This window comes from Arvicola amphibius, chromosome 8, assembly GCF_903992535.2.
Source record: "Arvicola amphibius chromosome 8, mArvAmp1.2, whole genome shotgun sequence".
In the NCBI taxonomy this organism is placed as follows: Eukaryota; Metazoa; Chordata; class Mammalia; order Rodentia; family Cricetidae; genus Arvicola; species Arvicola amphibius.
Window position 1 is genome coordinate 34,907,773 of NC_052054.1, and position 17,737 is coordinate 34,925,509.

The 17,737-nt window shown below is 38.2% G+C and overlaps 1 protein-coding gene across 2 annotated transcripts in view; it reads right to left on the reverse strand.

The window, feature by feature from the left end:
- The window catches only part of Lama2 (laminin subunit alpha 2), a 594,199-nt gene that overhangs the window by 178,240 nt on the left and 398,222 nt on the right, over positions 1-17,737 (reverse strand). For both annotated transcript variants that reach the window (XM_038339597.1, XM_038339596.1), the window contains exons 23-28: positions 10,576-10,812; positions 9,228-9,371; positions 8,357-8,536; positions 8,060-8,248; positions 7,838-7,971; positions 5,247-5,364 (exon numbers count right to left, since the gene is read on the reverse strand). In XM_038339597.1, the coding sequence (XP_038195525.1) occupies positions 5,247-5,364; positions 7,838-7,971; positions 8,060-8,248; positions 8,357-8,536; positions 9,228-9,371; positions 10,576-10,812 (1,002 nt within the window). The remainder of the gene's footprint in view (positions 1-5,246; positions 5,365-7,837; positions 7,972-8,059; positions 8,249-8,356; positions 8,537-9,227; positions 9,372-10,575; positions 10,813-17,737) is intronic.

Sequence of the window (17,737 nt, forward strand, 5' to 3'; positions counted from 1 at the left end):
CTGAAAAGGCTATGTGAGTTTTTTGGGACTGGGCCCCAATAAATATGGGAGCTGTGGCTTCAAAGTTAGTCTCTGTGAAGGGTGTGGGTCAGTTATTGTCTTTGTGATGTAGCTTTCTCATTCCACAAATCAGCAGGTCTTTAGTTTAGTTGAAATCTAAGGTTTCTTCTTAACAGTTTAATATTGTATTCTGATGGGCTGTATTATTTGACAAAGAAAAAGAGACTGTTTTTCATTGTAAGAATTGGAACATCAAAGAATGTTTAAAACAACATGTAATATTTTTTTTTCAATCCCCTCTCTTCCTGGATTCTTTTGTATTTATTCTTTCCATTAAAAAAAAAACAAAAAAGAAAAAGAAAACAAAAGAACACTGAAGGTGTTTTTAAAATATCAAGTGTTTTTGCTTTTACTGAAAAAAAAAAGGAGGGGCAAAATTCAACAGCATTATGAAGCTTCAGTTAGGACAGAAAAAGAACTACTTTTAAATTGTCTTTAAAAGTTTTTCTGGAACCTGAAGAAGGAGTTAAGTAAAGCAACAAACTTTCTCAAACTTCATTTTATTAGATTTTCTCCCTCTTGCAGTTCAAACTTTTCCAAGATTCTCTTCTTATGTCTTTAAATTAGGCAAAACTCAGTATACTTCTGTTCTCTTTTTATCTTTCATTTCATAATATGACATTTCTCCAAAACATTGGAGTCAGATTTTTAGAAAAATGTGGGGCAGTAGAGCCAATAGAGCAAAAGAAGAGCAGTGAGCCAACTTGTCTCGGGGCTGCTCAGCATAGTCCTCTCTCCTGGGGGACAAGGGAAGAAGACCCGTGCAGGTGCCAGAGAAGACACTCTGCCGCAGACCTCAGCACGGCCTTTGCACACAGGCCAACATGGCTTGAATTTTTCTTCTGACCCTTATTACATTCTATTGCACATAGTACTTTGAGTACTACAGGTCTCAGTTTCCTGACCTGAAACGCATGGATCTTTTATATCATAATATTTAAATATAAGTTAATTTACATTTTTTTTGAAACAAGTTTATCTCGGTTCAAATCACAGCTTGGCTAATACATAGCTGTGTAATGGTGGACAAGTTCCTTTACCTGCCTGGGCCATAGTTTCCCCACTGGGACCATGGAGATCATAAATAATACTGTGGTGTTGGTATAGGTAGGCGTGAAATGTGTTTGAGATCATGCAGGATAGAATAAGTATGCAACAAATTCAGTTTTCTCTTTGTAGAGGGATGTTACAAGGATTATTTAATCCACAATTTGAGGCTTTCCATAAAATTAACATAAGTGCCTTGTCCTAGACAAAATTTAGATGTTGTTGCTAAGAATAAACTAAAAATAAAGGTCAGTTATGATTGTTCTAAGTTTCTCAGGGGGGAAAAAAGGCAATACACACCATCTATCCATAACACATCCCTTAATGTTTGGAGAGATAACCATGTGTACAAAACAATGCTTCAGTCAACTATATCCACCCACACAATAGTGGCCTCCCAGGCTACTTCGTACAGGAAAAGAACAGTCATCTTACTGCATGTACAGGCATGCCATGATGCTTACACAGGGTTGGAATTCCCTAGGGACACAGTTCTCACGTATGTTCTCATCATTAAGGAGGACAAGCCTACATGTACACAGTCTTTGGGTCTCTTTCCCACAGGTCATGCTACCAACTTGACCGAGGACCCCTCAAAGGAAATACGCATGCGGAAGGGGACAAGTCTTTTTCTACATTATGAACTTTGAATTTTTTGACTTTCTAATAAGTATACATTGGGTATTATAATGTACATTGCCCAAAGTGACAGGTCCCGATTTCCCAAATCCCAGCACAAGCCTTACTAAAATAAGGCCTGGGATGAGGGGTTAAGAGACTTAAAACTATCAATATATCAACTAGACATCATATTCAAGCTTCTGATCTCTATGATGTCATTGCAGAGTGTCATAAAGGCAATGCTCAAATATCATAGAAAATGGTGTCTGCATGTAACATAAACTGAATTTAAGTTTAGGCCACAATTTTCTCCTAAGCTAATGGAGAAAGCAGGCTAAGCAGAGTGGTTCTGTAAACAGGTATAATGCAGGAGAGTGCGCTTTCATTTGACTTCTAAAAGAAATCTATTTCCCACTGTTGATCATAAACCATAATAATTAGGAATTTTAAGGACAGGAAATAGTGATGAACAGAACTACAGTGTCCTGCCACTCCAAGTATAAGGCAAAAGTGTAGTATTTTCATAACCGGCTGTGCTATAAATGGTAATATTTGACTCTACCATTATGCAATCTCTTTTTGTCTAAAAATAGAAATGAATAGCTTACCAATGTAAATATCTATCAAATTCCACACAGTTGGTGAAGATGTTGTAAAGGAACCATTTTTGTGTATTCATAACCCAAAGCATATGTTACTGGAATGGGGTGGATTATTTCAAAACTGTGCTTAGCTCTTGCTTTGACGATAAGATTTTATGCCTGGGTAATTACAGTTTAGAATCAAAATGAATTATAAATAAGATGTATAATGGATTAGAGGCAACAGGATGTGGAGAACATGTCAGGTATCTTATTATGAGAGATCAGCTTTTATCTCCATAATCTCTCCACTAAATCCTCGCTGTGAACAGCGCCTGGAAATAGGAGCCCGAGTGGAGCTCACAGGACGCAGACAAAGCTGTGGCACACACACTTATGTGGACACAGTCTAGGTTTTTCTTACTTTCTTTCATTTTCCTTGATTTAATTTGTTTTAATTCATGTTTTCAGATAATGGCAAATCATAAAATCAACGCTAAAGTGTGTTTTACTCCATTTAAAAGCCTCTAAATCCCAATACAATCATTGAACATGAAGTATGTAGAGGCATGTAGATTATACTGAAATATTTTCATGATCTTTCAATATTTTTTGTTGAAAAATAAAGAGACTACTATTAAATATATGGAGAGAAATGGAGACATAGCATCTTTCTTCTCAAGATACTTGAAGGTCAATCTTAATCCTGAATATTTTTTATAAGAAAATTACCTTAGTGAGTTAGAACTTTCAGAACACCAACCTTATAGCTCAGGTAACTACATAACAGTAACTATATATAATAATAATGAGCTCTGTGACAGTTAAGGGATTTGGCCAAGGTCACACAGTTTTCCAGCAATGCAGTCACACAATGAAACAAAATTCTATCTCTTTAGAAAAATCGAAAGTTCTCTCTGTCCTGTATGATTTCATCTTTCATGCTTACTAAAGGTTTGCCCATTTTTATGGACACATTACCTCATTTTCCAGCCATATACTGTATATGTTTGGAAGGCCTATGTAGATAAGTATAACAGTTTTCAGTGTGTAAAAATAGATGCACAAATCTACATGGGAAGTAGAAAAAGACAAGATCTCCTGGGTAAATTGGGAGCACAGGGACCTTGGGAGAGGGTTGAAGGGGAGGGGAGAAGCAGGGAGGTGAACAGAGAAAATGTAGAGCTTTATAAAAATAAAAAAATAGATGCACAAGGGAAACTAATACTTAAGAAAGAGATGGGTTATTTGACCATTTCTGATATAAAATTGACTTATTACAATGAATATCACCTTTTAAGCAGGTGATAGAGCTACTTCAAGGCATTTCATTCACCCTATGAAGTTGTTCTTTGAACAATATGGAGCTATACAGTGGTGGCTAAGTTGAACAGCACTGAGTTTACAATGGGATTTTCTTCCATGAATTTTCTTTTATATTAATCCTTGAGGAGATTCTCTCTGCAAAAACCCTAGGACCAGCAATAAACCAGCAAAAGTGCTTGAGGCGGTGGAGTGAGGTAGGAATCACAATATTCAACTTCTATTGTTCTTTGCACATGCCATTTCATCCTTAAGAAACATGTATTTGATACTTTAATTGCATTTATTTATTTATTCATTAATTTGTGTCTATGTGCTTTAGTATGTGCATAACACAATGAGGGCATGGAGGTTGGAGGGCAACCTAAGGAAGTCTGCTCTTTCCTTTCACCATGTGAGTCCAGGGAAATGAAGAAAGTCAGGTTTTGAGGCTCGACAGTAAGGGCCTTTGCCTGCAAAGGCATCTCACCAATCCATATTCAGCATTTCCAAGATGTATTTTAACTTTGACCTGGAGTCATACATGCCATTCTCAACAAAACTTCCAGCTCATTATTTACAAAGTAAGCAGACTAAACTATTTATACTAAAAGTATCAGTACATGGACCTATAATTGGTTTATATGTCATAGCAACAACTATAATGAGTAACATTAGCTACAAATAAATGATATGTGTGTTAGGCTCACAGGTCATACAATCTTCATTAGATCCTTAAGCTGTAGGAAGAAGAGACATCAATGATATTCAGCTACCATGCAAACAGCACCAACTAATGTGACTAATGAGAAAGAATTTGGGATGTAGCAAGTCCCAGAAAACTCTTTAAGGCCAAGCCTTAAACTAGGGCTCTACAGAAGGCCAGATGTGGAAGACCAGATATGGTATCATTAGTTACTCAGAGAGTTGAGTGTTTACCATGTCCAGCTTAAAGAGGTTTAGTAGCCTATGCAAAGTCTCAGTCCTGGACCACGATAAAGTTTAGGTTCAAATTCAGCCCAGTTCCTTCTCTCTCCCAACTTCCCCAAATTGTGGTATTTTTTACAAGTTAATATTTGTAGAAATTGATTATACTACCAGATAGTATTCAAAGGAATATCTTATCAATGAAAAAAAGAAATGGTTTTAAAATTGTAGTGACTGAATGATAATAGCATCATTAGAACTAATTTATGTCCCTTTGAGACGACTATGTTGAATGGAACAGCCTGCTATTTAGTGCAGAAATTTTGTCTGTTCTATATAAAAACATTTTCAAAACAGATATAACCATATCTTGTAATCACTGCAGTTTAAATGCCTCTAACTGCTCAGAAATGGTGCCAAGAAGATAGATGAGTTATAACAGACCAGCCTTTTGAAACACTCATCCCCCAACTGTGACATAACTTTACAAATCTCTTCATTTTTATTAGATATGTCCATGCTGTTGTGATTCTTTACAAGGTAAAGATGTACTATCATGTTGCCCCCGTGTCTTGTCCTGAATGTGAAGAATCAAGTAAACAGACTAAGAGTACACATGGAAGTCAAGTGCAAAGGGGGTTTGGGAAGGACTCCCATTTGGCTCTGGAAGGGAGCTGAGCTTAAGCAAGTTAGTGGTGGCTGGTTTACCTCACAGGACAATCCTGCATAGCCGGGAGGGCAGTCACATCTTTCTATCAAGTGTGCTGGTGGGCTTGCTCCAGTTACGTGTCCTGGTTCAGCTACTTCCATAGAGATTTCAGAAATGCTAGAAGTGGAGAACAGAGTCCATGATCACACAACCACATATAGCCTCTCAGAACGACTCAAGCCTTAAGGAAGAACCTCCTTAGATTTCTGCCATACAGGGAAATTCTTTTGCTTCCTTGTTTTCAATGAACCAAAATACATATATTTATCAAGGTAAGGTGATATTATACATTGTAGAAAAGGGCCAACAAGCTAATAACTACATTGTTTTGAAGCTGCTTAGATTCCAGGGGCTCAGTTACCACATCTGATTACTATATTTTTATTTCCTCTAAGTCTGAGATTATGTATTAGGAAAATATAAATTCACATAAATTCTAAGGAGTTTAGTAAATTGGATGTCAGCTGTCCTGTTGAGAAGTTATTATAAAGATTTTTTTACCTCCCAGTTTTTCAAATGGGAGTAGTTTCATGCAGACATGGCCAATTAATTAGACATTTATATTCATTCAAACAGGCAACACAAGGTCACTCTCTCTTAGAACGGCTCCTGTAGTCACAAGTGAAATTGCTTTTAATTTACTACTTTCTTCCTCTGAAGCCTCTGGGTGTCCTTTCAAGAACTTTGGAAAGCCTACTAGAAAACAATGCATAGCATGAGCTAACTCTGATCTCTAAGAGAATAAAGAGCTCTCGAAATTAATACTTTATTAGCTTTATTAGATAAATCCTTCAAGTGACTTAATTAACCCTTCCTATTGGTGAGAAAGAAAATAATATATCCCCAGTGAATCCACTGGTACCTTTTCATTAATTTGAAATTACGCGTTAAAATATATATGCAGTCCATAAACCCAAACAATTTCATGACTGACTAACTGCAACACGAAAATGTTCTGCAAATAAACTTTTAAGTGAAACACTGAATAGTTTTGCCTCAATAAAAGGCACCTCCAGTAGCTTAAGGAGGTTTAATCCTAAACATTATAACAAGCATAGGTAAGTTTTATTGAATTATAAATGCCCATGCTGGTGTCACTAGCATTTTGATCTGCACTTGGGAGCCTTTATGAAACCAATCTTGGGCTAAAAATGCAGGTTTTGCTTTCTCTTCGTTAGAGTAGCACAATGGTTATGAGCTATAAACAACCACTCCTCTCTGAAAAGAAAACCTTTGCAAGAGAAAAACTTGTTGCTCTGAGCAGCCTTCTTGCTACTGAACCCAGTGGGGCTCCATAGCTACCTCAGGAAGATACATGCATCATCTGACCTTCATTCTCTTGTGTGACTGTGTATAAGAGAGCAGCGTTTAAAATTCTAGAGACTCTTGAATGGTAGTAACGATAGAGAGTTCTACCACAAATGTTTCCCAGGTGATTAGAGGAGCTCCCATGTGGGTGAAAGGTTAGAGATAAGATGGAAGGAAGCATAATGCCTTTGCTTGTCTGGATATGGCTTCCGTTTAAGTGAGTGTTGAGTTTTAGAAGTTACTTCCTTCCAACTACACATGTACCTCTTAAGCTCTGTTTCAAACACTGCTATGGTTCCTGCAACAATAAAAATGATGAGTTATGTTTTCCAGGGTTAGGGTCATTCTCAAGTTTTTAAACTTTTGTCAGGATTCCAATGTCTTTATTTTATTTTATTTTATTTTATTTTATTTTATTTTATTTTGAAGTGCTAAGCATGTCCACCTGCATGCAAGAAGAGGGCAACAGATCCTGTTATAGATGGCTGTGAACCACCACGGGGTTGCTGGGAACTGAACTCAGGTTCTCTGCAGGAGCAGCCAGTGCTTTTGAGCACCGAGCCATCTCTCCAGCCCCCACTGTCTTAAGTAATCAAGTGAGGTGATTCATCTGCCTCTCTTGTTTTCTTGGCGAGCTGACAACTTGAGTTTTGATGGAGTTTAGAAACGGTGATGGATAGTGTCATTCTCAATGATGTTTGTATTTATTGGCCTCTTTGGTTCACATAGAAACACTGAATACGCTCTTGAAGTATTCTCAGTTTGACTTCTATGATTTCACATGAATTTCTTTAATTCATCTGTGATTGTTTTTTTTTTAACTATAATTTTCAATCATCTTACATCATGATATCCAAGGTAAATGGACGTATATGTTACAAAAGCATGGACAGAGGGGCGTGCTCAAGAATGGAGACTGCACTAACTTGGCCTTGACTACTCACCTTTGTGTTTCAAGGTCAGTGTTCTCCATAATCTTATGATGGATTCACAACATTACAGTTGATAATATGCAACCCTCATATGTGCTGTGCTTAAGTTTTGCCTTGTGCATTAAACTTTCCATGACTAATGTAGGTTATAATATTGTTCTTATGCTACTTGTTTAGGGGCAAACTATGGTATCTTCTACCAAGTGACCAGAAGCCTTCCTTGGTTTGTCTTCTATCACATTAGTTCCAAAGTAGTCACTAGCTGATTTCTTGTCTGCTGTCTTTCTGACCAGCACAATAGACACCAAAACATGAACTTAGCTTGAGTACTTTTTTTTTTTTTACTTTACCGGCTTTGTCTCACAACATTTCCATAAGTAGCCTTGATAAGAATATAGTGAATATCATAGAGTATATCCAAGAAGTCTTCACGGGTCACAGTTCTAGTGATTCGAGGATCATCACCATAATATTTCCATTCTTTCTGTAAATAGCAAAAGAGTCTGTTGTGATAAAACTGAATTTAAAAAAAAAGCATCAGTATCTTTACACCAGACAACTACCAAGCTTACCTCTGTCATTTCGATTTCATGCCTTGTCAGCTGGCCAATGAGAGGGGCAGCCATATACCTGGTGATAATTCTGGCGTGAGTAGGAGTTCCACCTCGAATGATAACTTGAGGTTTGTATGTTGAGAAGCCTGTCTCATCCCGAGCCTCAAAATAGATTGCATACTTGAGTTTGCCTCCATAGGCCATCAACTGAAAATGGAATAGAATAAAAAGAGATGACTTAAGTAACCCCCCAAATGACCTGACTCCTCAACCTTGTTTTATATTGTTCACTTGTGAATTCAGGGTTATTTTTACCTTTTTTCCTTCAAATTGTTCTGGCAGCTTCCAGTAAAAAGGCTCCAGATGGAGATCTTGCCTGACTTCATCCATCTTTGCAACAATCTCTGGGTGCTGGAAAGCAATGCCTTTGGTGGTTGTGTGCTGCAGGGCCTCATCCACCAGAGGCAGAATGGTCTGCTCGTCACTCAGGGTCACCTGCGAAGCACAAATTTCAGCGGGAAGCTGAATATGGATATGAAGCATCGTTTTAATGCTAAGTACGGAGACACGCCTGTCTGAGTTCCTGTCCCTGCTTTGATGAGTTGTCACAGGGAAAAGAAATGAGACATAGTGGGTGAAGGCAGCAGGGAATAACTGTTTGGAAATGACTTGCATAATAAAACTCAGAATCTCTAAAAACTGCTATATTTTATCACTAATAAAAGTTGACATTAAATTCTGGAGAGATAAAGGGAAATGAAACCCAAAATAAGCATAATCCCAATGCTAATGATGGGCAACTTCCGATGGCTGATTGGAAGGCACGCGGCAGGTTGTGGTCTCCAGGGCTGTGTTAGATGACAACAGTCCCACCCAGCACCTCCTTCCTTTGGATGTGGCAGCTTACCAAGCCAGGACACCAGGCCTCCCTGGCAGGGTTTCCAGTCTGCACTTGCCATGTATTTCCTTATCAACAGTAACAGAACAATCTGCTAGGGAGAATTTAAAGGAGGTGTTTATACCAACTGCCTAATGGCACATGGAGCCTTTACCATTTCTGAACACATGCAGGGGACAAGGTTACTTAAATGTTTTGCCATTTCCTACTACCCCTCAGGGCCTGACTGAAAGATTCCTGCAGGAATGAACATTATACCATTACACGGCTCAGCGGCTCCTTACTCACCCCCATACGGATCAGACCCTTTGCTTCAGAGCACTGACTAGTAACGCCGAAGCAATAGCAGCTGCTGCAGCCAAGTGGATTCTTGGCATCAAGTCCATATTTGCCAGGCCGGCACCTGTCACAGTGGATGCCCTCGACATTCACCTGAAGAAAGAAGAGAATCCTTCAGCGTTCTTTATAATGTTGTAGGAGAAATCAGCTTAATAACGAGAAATAGCAACACATTTCTTTTCCATTTAGCAAGGTAAAACAAATAAACAAAGAGTATAAGACTGATACCTCAAATGGTATTTATAGCTCACATCCCTGTCGGGATTTCCTGGGCCTTTAAAGGGTACTTGGTTCCTAAACGCACCTGTTGCTAAGGATGCCGCATGCTGTTGCTGAGATCTAATGGTGCATTTCCGATGACTCCGCTGTGAGCAATAAGAATTTCAAACGCAAAGGTAACCAGTAATTCCTAGCTATGAAAAAAGCCAGGAAGCTAAAGCACATTTATATATTTACTCTAATATTACACAAATGCTATAATATGATATATATGCTGCAACATACAACAAATATAACATAAGGCCATAATAAAGTGCGCATGTATAGAGCATGATAATCTGCTTATCTAGGGCACTTCATGCAGAGGCTGTTGTTTTCTGAAATTCAAGGCTACTCGCTTCCCAGATTTCAATCTGCCATTTCCTCTGGATTTCTTTGCATAGTCTTTGTCTTGAGAAGCTATGTATGACACTGTTTTAACCACATTTTTCTTGGGATTGATTATTTTCCAGAAATATATAAGGCAGAAAAAATACCTCTTACCCATTTTAATTGGCTGTTTTTCTACACCATTTAGCAGTATTAATGAGGACTGAAATTTGCACATAGTTAGCCACTGTTTGTTCTGTCAGGACTCATAGGTGATGGAATTTTACTGAATCTCCAAAGCAGTAAGTATGCTAACGTGTGCAGTGACTGCGGATTAACTTCGGGAGAAATGGTTTGAGATAAGCTTGGTTATCAGCAGTGCTTTTCCTCTGACTGTGTCTGAGAGCCCTCCCTGCCCACTCCACAGACATTTATTTATGCAAGAAGAACACAGAAGAAAAATAACTCCACTCACTGTAGAAATGACACCCTGTGTACTGACTGGAAAACAAGATTGCGTTTGGGCTGAAAGGGAGTTCTTGAAAACTGGAGCACATGCCAATGATAATACATCAAGGATATCTGTGTCTGGCCATGAATGTTTGTGTTGCTTAATGAAGCAAGAATAAAACACCGAATAATGATGAAACTGAGTAACTGATTCCACCGCGAATGAGGGCTTTCCTCACAGCGTTTCAGTCCCGCGTACCTTACAGGTGCACTGTCCCGTTTGATCGCTGCAGGAGCATCTTCTCGTCTCCGAATCACAAGTGGTGGCATCTGTTCCTGGAAGGAAGCATTCACAGAGACTGCAGTGAGGGTAGTTCCAGTGACCTCGGTTGCACTCCGAGCATCTCATACCAGAGAATTTGGGACGACAGTTGCACTGGCCTGTGTTTACGTTGCATTGGGAATCCAAGGACCCCACCGTGCTGCAGTTACAAGCCTGTTCAAGGGAGAAAAACAGCAACTGTTGACACAATTGCATAGGAAACACCTGAAAAATTTAATCCTAATGTGTCTATTCCACTATGCAAATACGAACCATATAATAAGCTTTGTAATGCTGGAGTCTAGTCCTTTGGGACACATCGGTGAACATAGCATGAAAAAGTTTCCTGCATGGAGGAAACTACATGGTAATCTAGAAACTACAATGATGTGTGCTAAGAAGGAAAAGGTACTTCTTGTTTTATTTCATCCTAAGCTACCTTAAAATACATTATTAATTTTGTATGTGCACCCATGTGTCTATGCATGTATGTGTGCATGCGTGCTTACTAGTGTGTGTATACGCATGCTCCTGTAGGTACATATGGAAGCGGAGGTCACCCTCAAGTGTCATTCCTTAAGTTCTACCCTCCTTGGTTTTTGAGACAGCATCTCTTACAGGAGCTTGTGGGCTTACAAACTAGGCTATCTCTGCTGTGAGTTCTGGGGATCAAGGTCAGGACCTTCTGCTTGTGCGGCAAGTGCTATATTGACTGAGCTTACCCCCTCATCCCGGATAGACGAGTAGCCTTCTGTCTCTTCCTTGTTAAGCAGGGAAGAAGCTGTAGGAGGAATTGCCCTTAAGAGTTAGTTTATGGCTAGTGCTATGCTCACTGGGTAGAGAGCAGTGCTAGTGGCCAGGCCTGATGAATTGATCCTACAAGGGGGCAAGAGGGAACTGACTCCTGAGAATCCTCTGACTCTCATGCTCACACTTTGGCACATGTGCACCCATGTGCATGCACACACACTTAAAAAGAATATTTAAAATGGTATCTTAAACTAGTGGTATGAACTGTGGCTATTATTATATTAAAAACATGGTTTCTTTCTTCTTTTGGATGGATTTCACTTTCCATTTATTTAATTACACTAAGCACAACATTAAAATAAGAACTAAAAGTATATATAACCCCTCCCCAAAACAGAAACAAACACTTTTTATATTGTATTCCTTCCTAATAAATATAGGAGAAATTAAATTTAATTAAAAATTTAAATATAAATAAGCTATTTAGAGTTGATTATGTGCCTGAAAATATATGAACCTTTTACACACACACACACACACACACACAGACACACACACACACACACACACACACACAAGAAAGAGGGAGAGAAGAGGAGGGAGGGAGAATTTCAACAAAAGTGTAGATTCTCAGGTATTTGTCCAAGTCTTCTGGGATAAGGTGTCAGCATGAATGTTTAATGACGACTCTAGATGCCTGATACACAGTGGATGGAGAGACATCCTTCAGAGCCTGCCATGGCTGTTAATAAAACCCAGTTCCAAAAACAGACTTGGGTTTCAGTATTTTCTCTACTTCTTAATCTGGTCTGTCTACTTTAAAAACATACAAACATTGCATTTTATAATCAACACATCATCCATCATAACAATCAAGTAAAAGGCAGGACCTATGGTCCCGAGTGGGCTAACACTTGTTTAATAGAGCAGTTAGGTCTTCAGACCTATGCTTCATTTACACCTACCACTTACTAGCAATATAGCCTGAGTCAGGTTAATTCACTTCCGGATGCATCCAATGATACAGTGACCTCCTAATAGAGATGCTGTGATGAGCAGACACAGTGGATGGCACATGCTTTCAGTGGAAGTAGTTTCATGTTATTATTTCATGGATAATGAAAAAGAGGCTATAAGAGGTTTTTAAACTTACGCAGTCCCAGTAGAGTGGCAGGACATGAGTTTGAACATGTATGTTCTTCAGGAGGCTACAGGTTAGTAAGAAAGACAAAGAGAAAGCCAGATGCATCTTTGCCTAATTTAGAATTTACAGGCATATTCAAGACGGTCCAATGAGCCAAGTGGTGGTGGTATGCGCCTTTAATCCCAGCCCTTAAGGGGCAGAGGCAGGAGCATCTCTGAGTTTGAGGCCTGTCTGGTCCACAGAGCTAGTTCCAGGATAGCTAGGGCTATTACACAGAGGAAACAATGTCTCAAAAACAAAACAAAACAAAACAAACAAACAAAAACAAAACAAAAACAAAAAACCCAAAAACTCAAACAATAACAAAAACACAAAGACCAAGATGGTTCAATGGTAAAACAAGGGATGGGTTTTCAACTCCATAGGATATTTCCCAGAGGGTAAGATAGAGCAAAAAGGGGACTTATAACAGACATAGTTTCTAATACACAGGTAACTGATTACCATATCTGTGATGGCTTATCTTGATTGTCAACTAGATACATCTTGAGTCAACTAAAACCCAATATCTAGGCTCAGCTGTGAGGGATTTTCTTAGATTATTTGAAACAAGGAGACACACCTTGAATCAGGACTATGCCTTGTTGCCGTCCACTGAAATGGATACAGAAGGAGAAAGCCCTGCTCTTTGCCTGATTGCTCTCACTCTTGCTGGCAACTTGATCTGTCCTGTTGCTGAGTCTTTTCTTTGCTGGTATTAAAACCAGCTGTGTTGGCATTCCAAAGTAGATTGCCTACAAGCAACTCTCCAGGACACCAATGCCAGATTGGGACCACTCAGACATCCAGCCTCATAGACTGAGAAACTACAGGATTCCCCATTTTCCTTTGTGAGACAACCACTCTTTGAACAACCGGGACCAAATTGTGTAAGCCAATCTGTTAAATCCCCTTTTAATATGTATGTATATTCATATTCATCCTGCTATTTCTGTTCCTTTAGAGAACGCTGATTAATACAATGGCCCTCACATAACTCACTAAAGAATAGCAGATGTAGAATGAGCTTTCAGAATTGCCAATTTCACTGAGTATTTGTGGACTTGCTTCAATAAAATAATGATATGGTGTGGAAACAATAACCATGGGATAGATTTCCAAAGGTTCCAAAAAGCAACATCATTTTAGATGACAAAATAATATAAAATACTTTCTCACCAGTTTGCTGTATATAATCAAATAACTAGCTCTTGGGGTTTACTGACAGTACAAATAGACTTTGGAATCGTTCCAGATCAGGAAGTTTATTTGAGAAATTACAGTGGGAATAAATGAGACAACTAACTGTGTGTTTAGATAGCACTATACCCAACATCAAAGTTAAATTATAATTGGATGTAATGTTTGTTTAGCAACAGAGGATTTATTCGCCTTTCCTCTGCTAGTGAAGGATGGCAGGCTTGGTATTCTACTGCAACGACAGCTCAAATGATGTGTGTGCTCACACCTCAGCTTGGAGGAATTCTCCATGGCAAAAAAGAAGAGAATCTCTCCCTTCCAAATTACTGTTGCATTAAATTATATTATAATTTTTTTTATAATTAAAAAATTATAAGTTTTTAAATGGTGGAATGTATGCTTGTAAATAGTTTCTAGTAGCCACATGATTTTTTATAAATCATTCGAGTAGCAAAATGTGCAGTTACTCAGAAATTTAGGTTGCTTTAAACAATAGTTCAAAGTAATAAAATTCAATTGAGACTTCAATCAACAAAATGTTTATTCGGGTACCAGTAAAAGAATATGCCCCTTATAATAACCATAAAAAATCAGCTTTAAGTTCAAGAATTTCCTTACAATTTGGCCCTATTCAATGCTTTGTGGACAGAATGCACTCCTATGTATCTTATTTATTATTTATTTATTTATTTATTTATCTTTTAAAGAAGTAATTCCAAGTGACAGAGTGTATACTTAGGTTTGACTTTAAAATGCAAATAATAGTCATCATCATCATCATCATCATCATCACTTAGAAACCTAGAGCACTGTTTACACTCAACAAAACCTTTGAAATACTTGAAAAAAATAGTAATTCAAAATGTAGCTTTATAGAAAGTCAACTCAATACCATGAGAAGTAAGAAAATCACCATCTTGTCTAGTGTTTGTGACTTTTAGTCACATATTGGGGCGTGGTCTGAACTCCCTTAAACACTTACCATTACTTAAATTCTTTCTGAGGTCAGTGTATTCTAGGCCAGTGTTCACTCAATTTTAAATTTGTATGAATTCTCTGAGAATTTTGTAAAATGTCTTTTGAATATGTTCACCATCAACTCCTTCTGGTAACTCTTGCAAGATCTACTCCCCAGCTTTCTAAACCCCCCTAGTCTGTGTTCTCTTTTCTGATTTTGAAATAAGTCATCAACTCCAGTTTGCGCTGACAGGGCACTCTGTGGTGAGCCAGCCACCAGAGCATGGACGCCCTATGAGGAGCCACACCTTAAGTAATAGTGACTCTTCCTCCCCTAGAATTAATCCACTGTCCAGATCTCACCGCTCAGAGTGTGTGTGTGTGTGGGGGGCTCATGAACATTTTCCCTTTATCACACTTAGTGATGGTTCACAACCACCCAGTCAAAAATAGAGTCTACCTGTCTACCCAGGACAGTGTCACTGGGTTCAGGAGGCCACACTTTGTTGGCACATTTCAGTGTTCCTAAACTCAGGGTGACTGACTGAAAGGACTGTCGCCCCCTTTTAAAATGCCATTATTTACCTCTTTAAACCCAGTAGGTGCAGTGTGACTCTCATCTTACTTGGACTTGTTACATAGACACACTAAAATACCACCTAATTATTTTTAAAAACTACCTCTGTGTTTAAATAATGAAACCATAAAAGCTAAAAAAAAATGCCATCAAAAAACAAAACAAGAAGTTTTTAGACATTGGATAATAAAGTATTAAACTATTATTGCCGAGAAAAGAAAGAAAGAAATGATATTGTGAGTGGAGGCAGCTTCAAGATCGTAACACTAGAGAGAAAAGTAAAACTAAAAGAGCTGAGCTGAGAGGCAATGGTACTTGCTTTGAAAATATGAAGAAGCTAAAATTTACAGGAGCAAACCTAATGTGCTCAGAATGGGAGCTGTGCTGTGAGAAGTCTAGAGACATGCAGGAAAATGGTTGAGGCTTTGGTTGAATTTAATGTGCACAGGAAAGGAACGAAGTTCTGCATTTGGAGAAAGGAAAGCATTGAAGACATCTAGGATGAAACATTTCTAGAGGTCACAGAAACCTTAGGTCGTTTAACAGTTCCGATTATAAGGTGGGAAAAATTCAGCAATGAATCGGGTTATAAGAAGGGTCCAGGGAGACTCACTTGTCATAGATTTAAGGATATTTTTGACACCTTCTTTATGAAAACAAAAGCAAGCATCACAGGGGTCCACATGATCAGTGAATAAACAGTGTACAGGAATGCAACAGAATATACAAAGCATTTTACCCAAAGTCCTCCCAAAATACGGGGAATGAGAACTAAAGCGGGAGGACTTGTAATATGACTCATTCCTTCCTAGAAAACTACAGCAACAAAAACATAACACTATTTACACAATTATATAAGAAAATAGAAGAATCCAAGAATCATGAACATGAGGTCAACTACTTTAATAAAGAAGCCAAGCTAATTAAACAAGAAGTCTTTGCAATAAATGATGTTGGGAAAATTGGACAGCCATAACAAAGTAAATTTGATTAGCTCGAACTAGAGAAAACTTGATATTAAATGTAGAATGTGAACCCAAACTGAAGAGCTAAAATTATAAAATTTTATAAAGAAATCACAGGAAAGAAATCTTTAGACTTAGGAAAACATATTCTTCCAAGGCAAAATATAAGAAACAGAATCCAGAAAAGAAATGATACAAGAAACTTGTTCATTCATATAAAAATTAGGTAAAGATACTAAGTAAAAGCAAGTTATATTCTTAGCTTTAATGTGTGTGTGTTACAGAATGTTCACTTAGAATACGCAAAAGCCTCTTACAATTACTGTTATCAATGGGAAACAACCTCAGAATAAAAGTGAGCAAAATATTTGTAATAGCTTCATAAAAGGATGTACATAAATAGCCAATTGCTAATTAAATAAGCAACACAATTCCCACCACTGTTTAACATTAAAGATTGCAAAAGATAGGAATGCACAACCAACTAAATCATTAAAATTGAAATAGTCACAATTGTCTGTGTTGGCAAAGATGTGGAGTATTCTTAGAAGAAATTAAAATTTTTGGTTTGTGAATAAACTTCTGACTCCCACACTAATGCTCAGAGCAGAGTAATTAATGAATGTTCTGAACTGCGTATTAAATGTAAACAGGTAAGCAAATTACAGGAGAGTATACAACGTAATATTATTAAGCAACTAAATAGGACAAACTTCTGATGTTTGCAGTACGATGGATAAACTTCAAAAGTAAGGGATGGAAGGCAAATCAAATTCACTGTCCTCGAGACTAGAAGAAGAAAACAACTGAGGGTTTCAAAGAGGTGAGGAAATCACTAAGCTCAACACAGTAGCACCAGGAGGGGTAAAGGAGAGCTGATTTCTTTCTTTATTCGTTTCTTTCTTTGTTCCTTTCTTCCTTCCTTCCTTCCTTCCTTCCTTCCTTCCTTCTTTCCTTTCTTTCTTTCTTTCTTTCTTTTTTTTTTTTGTTTTTTTTGATACAGGGTTTCTCTGTAGTTTTGTAGTTTCAGAACCTGTCCTGGAACTAGCTCTTGTCGACCATGCTCGCCTTGAACCCACAGAGATTTGCCTGCCTCTGCCACCCAAGTGCTGGGATTAAAGGCGTGTGCCACGAAAGGTGACTTCAAAAAGGCGCAAGAGATCGTTAATTTATTGCAATCGTAAGTCAAAGCTCATTAGATGAATGAGTTTTAATCTCATTTAATTAGTGATTGGCAAACATCAAGCAACAAAGAACCAAGCCTTCCCTGAATGTCCATTTTCCGGAAGTTCCTATGTTCCCTATGATTCCTAAAAGGAATAAGTTATGTCCTATTCCACTTTTTTTCAGACTAGAACCTAGAAGTCCTTAGGGCTTCTCCTGTTTTACTCCAAATCAGTGGGTTCAAATAAGCATAAGGTGTCTGCACTCTGCAGCCCACACCACAACCTCACTGAAGCCACTGGG